The sequence below is a fragment of the Quercus robur genome, chromosome 1 (genome assembly GCF_932294415.1).
Source record: "Quercus robur chromosome 1, dhQueRobu3.1, whole genome shotgun sequence".
Taxonomy (NCBI): domain Eukaryota; kingdom Viridiplantae; phylum Streptophyta; class Magnoliopsida; order Fagales; family Fagaceae; genus Quercus; species Quercus robur.
Genome location: NC_065534.1, coordinates 23,806,490 through 23,816,546, shown reverse-complemented (window position 1 = coordinate 23,816,546; position 10,057 = coordinate 23,806,490). Strand labels below are relative to the sequence as shown.

General features: G+C 33.3%; 1 protein-coding gene across 1 annotated transcript; it reads left to right on the top strand.

The window, feature by feature from the left end:
• Positions 1–1,826: 1,826 nt before the first annotated feature.
• On the top strand, positions 1,827–9,760 carry LOC126726199 (MLO-like protein 6). Its single transcript, XM_050431397.1, has 15 exons — positions 1,827–2,268; positions 2,394–2,451; positions 2,565–2,803; positions 3,361–3,477; positions 3,567–3,627; positions 3,726–3,814; positions 6,280–6,354; positions 7,045–7,139; positions 7,429–7,478; positions 7,781–7,821; positions 7,931–8,104; positions 8,209–8,244; positions 8,745–8,812; positions 8,903–8,963; positions 9,096–9,760. Exons 1-15 carry the CDS (start codon positions 2,146–2,148, stop codon positions 9,564–9,566), a joined length of 1,758 nt encoding a protein of 585 aa, XP_050287354.1. The 5' UTR covers positions 1,827–2,145; the 3' UTR covers positions 9,567–9,760.
• Positions 9,761–10,057: the final 297 nt, after the last annotated feature.

Below are 10,057 nucleotides of genomic sequence, written 5' to 3'. Positions count from 1 at the left end.
TCAGTTTAGCTTGGGGAAACATGATCCTCAATCTTGGTAGAAATAATATAAGTGGTCGGTTAAGGAACATGACGCCTCAATTGTATGCCACCAAAATATAAAAATGATTCTATTTCTTAAAACATAAGCACAAAATAACACCACAAGTTGCTATAGGAGAAAAAATAATGAGACAAAATATCATTTTCACCTCTCAAAAAAAATATATCATTTTCATTAGACGTTATTAATATTATGTCCATAAAAATAAAATATTGTTGGTGCAGAAATTCCGTTTGAAAAAAAAAAAAAAAAAAAAAAAAAAAAAGCTGAAAAAGTCAAGAAACGTATGTGTATAGAAACGTATTTATGATTTTATTAAATATTAAATTATTTACACTCACAGTCAAGCCATGGCGCCTATTTAATAGCAGCTGATCTTATTTTACTCTGTTCTAAATGTGAAAGCAGCAAAAGCTATATCTGGACTCAGTTGTAAGGGTTTTTTTTTTTTTTTTGGAAAAGAGTTATTAAGTATTAATTAACAATTGGTTTTTTTTTTTTTTACTGAATTGGTAGAATTAACAATTGGTTTGAAATTGTGAATCATGAAATTTTTTTAAGTATTCTTGGAATATAAAGGAATTGTATTTTTTCTTCTCACATTTATGGTAAATTCTACTATGAATTTAATTAGTGGATTTTATTATAAATTTAATAAGTGAATCTCACCATAAATATAAGAGAAAAAAACACTATTTTTTATGCTCTAAGAGTACGTTAGAATTATCATTTACTGATGGGTCAGCTAAAGAAACTGATGAAATTAAATTGTAATTTTTTTGTTTGACAAAGGGCAGCGCAAAAAGGTGTTTGCTCGGGAAGTGATCAACGGTGGTGATTAAATATTGATCCTAATTATCCAGGTCGGTCAAGACGTACCGCTGTCTACGAATTGAATAGCGGTATTTTGATTTTTTTTCTTTCAAGTCACGGAGTCTCTCCTTGTGAAGGAAAAAGAAGATACAACTCATTAATTAACTATGCCGTACGAGTTTCATAATTTCCAAGTAGGTGTCACAATAACAAAAGTATATATAAAATTTAAGGTAACACGTTTAGAAGTGTGAGGTTTGATTTATAATAATTTTTATTTTCACAATAATTGAGTTGACAAGTTTTTTTTGTAATTTTTATTTAGGTATACTATTAACGTTAATTTTATTTATTTATTAATAACAACTCGTCACTTTAATAGTTGTCAATCTTTTTATGTACCTCTTAAATTTATTTAAAAAAAAAAAAAAACAAACGAGTAATGATTATCCCACATTCATCATCTCATGTTATCTTTTATGTTTTTCAACATATTTGTTTTTAATTTTAAAATGAATATATAAGAGCATATAATTATAAACATTTTATAAAAAATGTATTAAGTAAAACGAGTGTAGGAAAATATATATAAGAAAAGTTTTGTACCACATAAAGTGGCACAAAAAATGCTACAACTTGCTCATATGGCGAGTTATGGTTGGTGGAAAGGTGTCTCATCACTACCCCTACCAATCACATAATTCGCCACATAAGCAAGTTGTGGCTTTTTCTATATCACTTTGTGGCACCGAAAGGACTCATATATATATATATATATATATATATATATATATATATATATAATATGAAAACAAAAACGTGGACTTTCTGTGTCTCTCATGCACATCCATTTCGGTTTTTCTGTGCCCCACATTTCACGCGTCAAAATTGTCAAAGTCACATCCACTTGCCCCTTCTAGTTCCTTGTACAAACTCCCTTATATATACCCCAAGATTTTTATGCTCTCATTTGTATTCTACTACATCAAAATCATTTATATAGCTTCACACCTAGTTTTTCATCTCTTCAAACTATATACTTCATCAATTTCATACATAGTTTCAAATCTCTCAAAACTGTAATCCATCAACTCACGCGGGTTTCTATGCTTTCCTAGTTTCAAAGCTCTCCAAACTATACTTTGTCAACGAACCAATAAAAAATATTTCCTTTTTGATTCATCCCTGGAGTTGAATACCTCATTCAAGAATTTCCGGCGGCGATCGAGCTCTATATATGTTTTATTGTTAAGCTCTCTCTAGCGGGAAAAGGTCTGGTAATTTGAGGCCATGGCAGGAGCAGCTGGAGGAAGATCTTTAGAAGAAACACCGACTTGGGCTGTTGCCGTGGTGTGTTTCATTTTGGTTCTAATATCCATTATCATCGAGCACATCATTCATCTCATAGGAAAGGTATGTCTATGACTACTTCTACTTAAAACAATTCTCAATTGGGTTTTCGGGGTTTTACTGCTTGGACATGTTTATTTGATTCTGAGTTCAGAATATTGAAATCTTTTCATTGCACCAATTTGCAGTGGTTGAAGAAAAAACATAAAAGAGCTTTATATGAAGCACTAGAAAAGATCAAATCAGGTACACACCACTATTCCCCATGTTCATCTCAATGTTAAAATAAGACAAACTATATACTATTAAAGTACTGATTAACTTTTTTTCTTTGTTTGTTGCTCTTTTGGTTCATGCAGAGCTTATGTTATTGGGATTTATATCCTTGCTTTTAACGGTAGGACAAAGTCCCATTTCAAGTGTATGTGTATCCCAGAAAATTGGAGCAACATGGCATCCATGCAGTAAGAAGCAAGAAGAAGCTCAAACTAATTCTGAAACCAATAGCCGGAGGCTACTAACTGTATCGGATTCCGACAAAGGGTTTCGGCGCATTTTAGCAGGCGCAGCCTCATCTACAGATAAATGTGCAGCCAGGGTGTGTGTATATTCCATCTTTTGTCTCTTCTTATACCTTAAAGAAAGAATAGGCAATACATTGCTATTTTAATATATATTTTTTATTATTATGTGCCTTTTGAATGATAGAATATTAGTTTGAGTGAGAATATTATACAAGAAACTTAAATCAAATCAAATATATATGTCAAACCAATGTTTGGAATTCCGTACCAAACTTGCAATTTGCGCAGAATGGGGACGAGGGACACTTTTTAATTGTCAAGTTTACAACGTATGGAATGATTTAATTTGTCCACGGTTTTACACCAAAGTTCTTGACTTTTTTTGTCTGATCATTAATATTCTTTTCCTTTTACGCGCTTCTTACGGTATATTTTTTAATCCGATTATGTAGTTATGGAATCAAAAATTAATTTATTCAAAAGAATCTTTATCATGAGTTGGTGATGACTTATGTGCTAACCAAGCTAGGTTCATCGTTGTGTTTAAAAAAGGAACAAAAATCTAGCATATGGTACATTTGGGTCTAATTAGATCTTAATTTGGGTATGTTTGCTGTTCTAATTTTTGCAGTCTATGGTCCCATTTGTGTCCAAAGATGGTATTCATCAACTACACATTTTTATCTTCGTGTTGGCTGTATTTCACGTCCTTTATTGCGTTCTCACACTGGCTTTGGGTAGAGCCAAGGTATTTATTCATTTATCCTACCAAATTTACTTAAATTACTTTTAACTATTTTTTTCCCCGAAACTCACACTAGGCCTATTTGGTTTTAGATGAGAAGTTGGAAGCATTGGGAGACTGAAACAAGAACAGCTGAGTACCAGTACTCACACGGTTAGCCCAAATTAACATTATGTAGCTTGATTTTGTGCTTATACATAGGTACATTTACATTTGTATACTGACTTAGCCTAGTATTGCATGTGTCACAGACCCAGAGCGATTCAGGTTTGCAAGGGACACATCATTTGGGAGAAGACACTTGAGCTTTTGGACCAAAACACCTGCTCTCATGTGGATAGTAAGTAGCTCTTTTCCTCTTTTCCCATTGAGTTTACTTTGGTACAATGGTGCTAAAAAAGCATATGCTTCTTGCCAAAAAGTAACACTTACATAAATAAACTCTCTCTTAAATCATGCCAAAAAGTAGGAAGAAAAGAAATCACAAGTTTGAATTTTTCTGAAGCTAGCAGTACTTGTACACTTTATTGAACTTTTTGTGAGTTACACTAAGCTAAACTTCATTTTCATCCTCTTCTGCAAAATGATAAAAAAATAAGAACCCCACAAGCCAACTTGACAAAGCATGTAGATGAAAGATGAATTATTGAATCCCCTTCTATAGGAGAACATATCTTTATCTTAGATTTGACATCAAGTCGCAACGGATGGAATTATTAAATACCAATGGTTTCAAACTTTCAATTGAAAGTTTCAAGAACAAGAAATACCCTACGCTAATTGCTGTCACTGAGATAGCTAGGTTTCATTATGCGTGTTTTCTAATTATTAATGTCACCATAGAAATTATAAGGATCAGTTTTGTGGGCATATAATGCATTTCCACTTTGAAAATCACATGACGTTCTATTATACCTAACAAAAACGGACCCATGTCCCATTAATTGTCGACAAGAACAGTGCATTATCACAAACGAAGTCTAGGGCTCATATTCAAATAAAATTCCCTCTAGCCTTTTGTTTTTGGTTCACTTTGATGGACATGGCTTGTGTTTAGTGAAAATTTTCACTGAACACGTTGGATGGTGGACACATGTCCAAGAGTGGACAGGTGTCCACCATCACTTCCACTAGACACAAACCACACCCCACATTGGTTGTCATTTACCAAGAAAGTTCAATATGCTATTTGGTTGGTGTAACGACTCAATTTGTAACGATCCCAAGTTCGTATTGGGTTCGAACGTTAAATGCCCAAACAATAAGTTTGTAGAGCGTGGATGTCAAAAAACTAGGTTAACTCTAAAAGAAAAACGATTAAACCTCACGTTTATAGATGGATTAGCACTGATATAACGATTAATTTCTCCTTAAAACAAGTTCAGTTCTTTAGTTCATAAGGTTTTCTTCTAAGTACTCTCTGTTCAGAAGTTCCGATCCTTTTTCTCAACGTGTTCTTCCATGTTATATACTGCCCTCTTGGTGTCATCTTCACCACACACGTGTAGGTTGGGTTCGGGGGATCCCTTCCTGTTCCATCCAACACCTCCTGAAACCTCCAACCAGCAGCTGTAAGACTGCCCCATCACTGTTCAGGCATCACCAGCACATTAATGCGGCCAGAGAGTTGGTTAAGAGGCAATTAATGCGGATGCAGCTGTTGTTAAAGATATTTGTTTACCTTTTCTTTCTTATCCTTGGTCTCATGTCCCACCTTCAGTGGTAATGTAGCTCTGAGGTGTGTTTGCAACAATGTGGCGTTCAGGTCTTCCTCGGACTCATACTGCCGAGAAGGATTTTGTCCTCAGACGAATACTAAACTCACCTCATATAATATCTACTCTCCGTTTCATTTGGTTACCCTTATGACCTGATATGGGCCTCCTCGGACGATTTTACGTCTTCGGATGGGCCACAGGCCCAGTTATCACGATTTTAATAATTTATTGATTTTCCGACCCCCACAGTTGGTATTTTTATTGAACTTCAATCTCAAATCTAATTCTGAGTATCACATCTAAAAGTAATTGTACCATATTATAAGCTAAATTGATGACTTCAGAATTATTTTCAAGTAGAATACCCTTTACGATCTCTTCTTCTTTCTTTCTTTCTTTCTTTCTTTCTTTTTCTTTTTTTTTTTTTTTTTTTTTTTTTTGAGATAAATCAAATTCCCTTTATAGTGTTAAAAGAAAAAAAGAAAAAAAAAGGAATTTCAAAACCTCGAAGTATTGCTAAGTAATTTTATATGCTTGATGTATTGATGTGCTTCAATAAATAAAAGACAACCTTCTCAAGATTATGTGCATGTCAAGAGTCACTAAGAATTGTTCAAATTAAATAAATAAATAAAACTACAAAATTAGAAGAGCTTGGTATCTCTTTTCCTTCATACACACACGTACACATATATGATGTGACATTTCCTTCATATAAATATATATATTTATATATTGATGAATTTTCCCTTCGAATATATAATAAGGTTTCCCTTGACAACATCAAGTTTCCATTTTATGCCATTGATGGAATACGGCAACGGTCTTGGTGAATACCGATTTAGGACAATACGAAAACGGTCTTGGTATGGCAAGTTATGAAAACGACGTAGTAGCTAGCCGTCCAAAATATTCTGTAGCTTATTTGACTATTTTTTATTCCAACTTCCAATTGACGAGTCTGTCCTCGTTAACAATATGAATTTTTCTCCACGTCATAGTCAAATAAGTACTTTCAATATCAGACTTCCATCTTTTAATTTTCTTCTTCTAGAAATTCATTTTCACATTTATTTTCCTATTGCAGGTTTGTTTCTTCAGGCAGTTTGTCAGGTCGGTTCCTAAAGTTGATTACTTGACCTTGAGACATGGATTTATCGTGGTAATTATTTCTTCTAATAAGAGTATCTACATTAACATTATACATAACCCATATTGCTTTTTTTTTTTGGGGGGGGGGGGGGGGGGGGGAGGAATTTCTTTTAGTAAAGAGATTATTTGGGCTTGCAAATCAGGGCTTGAAACCAACTATAATCTGCTACTATGTGGCATATATTGTTTGAGGTCAAAGAAATCTCTGAAATATTAAACTACGCAAGAAAACAGCATATATCATTTGAGGAGAAGAAATTTTGTTTGGTCAATTCCTTGTTGTCCAATAATAATAACAAAGAATGTCAACCAATTGAATTGCAAGTTGGAACATTAAAAAATTATGCTTTTCTCATTTATGAGTAACGTAAAACATGTGTCTTAGGAGTAACGTAAAACATATGTCTCCAAATTCGTGAGCTTTAGAGGTCTAAATCGTTTCATTCTATGATTTTTTCCCCACTAAGCCTCTGTTTGGATACAAATTATAAATTAAAATTATTTCATTATTCAGTTTATTTTTGTTACTATATATAGGCCCTACTACACTTTTTGGTACTATTTATGAATCTTACTGTACTATTTCAACTAACTTTTACTTTTATCTATAGTACTTTCAGTAATAAGTTTTCAGTTTCAGTCAAATAAGCGATATTCAAACATACCCTAAGTTTTCCCTTATTTATATGCAATAAATCAGGCACATTTGGCACCTCAAAGCCATCAGAAATTTAACTTCCAGAAATATATCAAAAGATCATTGGAAGAGGATTTCAAGGTTGTTGTGGGAATCAGGTTGGTGCTTAGCCCTTACTTTTTATCAAATTCAATGTTAGTTCAGCTTTGTTTGTCTCACATTTTTTTTTATACTATTCATATTCATCAGGGGTTAAATGTGAACATTCTTAACCAAAAAAAAAAAAAAAAAAAAGATATCTAATGTGAAAGTGTAAACATTGTGTATACTAAAAATAACGTTAAAGAGTGTGAAACAATAATTTTTTTTTCTCTCTTAATTAAATATCTATACACCCCTAATTAACTCCAATTACTTATGTAACATTTTCTTGTTGTCAATTTTCAGCCCTCCTATCTGGTTTTTGGCAGTGCTATTCTTGCTCTTTAACACTCATGGTGAGTAAAGAACAATTTTTAAAGTACTTATTTATGTTTAGTAAAAAAAGATATATATTCTCTCTTCTATATAGAATACCAAAATCCGATACATGTCTCACACGATTGATTACAAATTGTTTAGGGCCTAGCACAAGCAATCATGGGAATAAAAATATATGACACAGCCTAAAAGAAAGGAAAATTTTAAAATTAACAAAAAGATTCCTTATAGAACACATAAATGGTGTTTTCTTGACTATAAATTTGTTCCTGAATATTTTTGGCCGAATTATTTGACTAAAGTTCTCCTCCTTTTGCAGGCTGGAAATCTTATCTATGGCTACCATTTATCCCATTGATTGTAAGCAAATTATCTGTGTGTCTGACTGAGATATATAATTCATTTTTTATAAACAATTTTCAAATGTTAACATAATTAGCAGATCTAACGGCTAAAAATGCACCTGCAGGTCATACTATTAGTTGGGACCAAGCTACAGGTGATCATAACCAAAATGGCATTGAGAATTCAAGAGAGAGGAGAGGTTGTGAAGGGCACCCCAGTGGTTCAACTAGGTGATGACCTCTTCTGGTTCAATCGCCCTCGCCTCATTCTCTACCTCATTAACTTTGTTCTATTTCAGGTACTTTGATTTCCAATTTTCTATCTTCTTTAGATTTGATTTAATTAATCCAACATCATCATTATTCACTTACACTTCATTGTGGTCTTTATTCATTATCGCAGAATGCCTTTCAGCTTGCTTTCTTTGCATGGGCTTGGGTAAGCTTCTATATTCTATTTCCCTATGTTTAACACTAAAAAAAGTACGAGTGAAAAGTTGGAAAAAGAGATAATGAAAAAACTGCTTAAATTTGAAGCTAATTATTGTGCTTCACTACCATTTCCATAGTGTATTACACAAAAGCTAAGCATATAAAAAAAGATTTAACTTGTGTCCAATGTATTAAAGTATTGAATGCGACACAATCACGACATGTATTTAAAATTGGTCACATGTCAGTCTTGTATCTAATCTAATACACTAGACGGAAACCTTGCTCATAAGAAAATTCATGAATTGTGTACCATTAGGCCTTTTGGTAAAGGTAGGAGGTTGGAGTAAGTTTTGGCAATCAAAATTTACCAATTAAAAACAAAACAACGTATTGTGTTCTTTCTTTAGAATGTATGTTATTTAGTTCAAAAACGATTATAGGATTTTGCACTAAAATTTGTATAAATATGTTAAACCCCTCTTTTCTTTTTTTGGGATTTTTCAGTATGAATTTGGGTTGAAATCATGTTTCCACGATAAGACAGAGGATATCATCATCAGAATCTCAATGGGGTACGTCTCAAACTTGTCAGATTCATAATGTTCAAATTATATCCACTTAAATTTTCTAATACACTAACAAAATGGTGGTGCTTTTCTCAGGGTCCTCATACAAATTCTCTGCAGTTACGTTACTCTACCACTCTATGCCCTCGTAACACAGGTAAATCAATGGCTAAGACAAACATATTTAACATGTCAAATAAAAAACAATCTAAATCAAATAGTTTATAAATTTTCCTAAAATAGTTCAACCCCATAATGCTTGAGTGTTTGTTTTTTATGTTATGAGCAGATGGGTTCAACCATGAAACCAACTATATTCAATGAAAGAGTAGCCTTGGCTTTACGCAACTGGCACCACTCAGCTAAGAAGCACCTAAGGGAGAACAAGGGGTCTGTATCTGTAACACCTATGTCTAGTAGACCAGCAACCCCATCCCACCACATGTCCCCGGTTCATCTCTTGCGCAACTACAGGAGTGAAATGGACAGCGTCCAAACTTCACCAAGAAAATCCAATTTTGACTTAGAGCATTGGGAAACCGAGTCCCCCTCCCCATCACACCGCCACCGGCCGACAGGCGATGGCTCATCCTCTTATCACCACCACCAAATGGACAAAAGTAACATAGAGTTTGATAAGAATGTTAATGAGGCCGTGACATTGAGTCAACTGGCTCCAATACCACAACCAGCTCGTGCACAACATGAAATTGATATCGGACTAAAAGACTTTTCATTTGATAAAAGAACAAGTGCTTGAAAGAAAGAAATGAGTTTTCGCTACATTGAAATTGATTGGAGATAATGTCGATGAGGAAGAAGAGGGACATGGATGATGCCATGATTGGAGTGAACGTACAGATCGGGGAATTGTTTTGAGTTGCATCATCTTGTAATATGCTTTTGAAAAATTTGAAATGAAAAATAGAGATACTGATGTGTTCAATTTTTCCACTGCATATAGAGTAATTATATTTTTCAAATAAGTTTGTTAATGTTTATCATATTTTTCAGATAAATTAAACAAAACTGTTCTGAAATTTCTTGAGAAGGCAATCAGATTTTTTTGGAATATGGTACAATTTTTATTTAGGTTTTTAGTAGATTTTTTGTTTTTTTGAGAATAAAACCTTTTCTGCTTTTAATTCATAGTAGAAAGGTCTGAAACATAACAATCATGAAGGTTTGGAGGAACAGGAACAGACTCCACTCAGAGAAAAAAAAAAAAAAAAAAAAATTGCCTTACTGAGA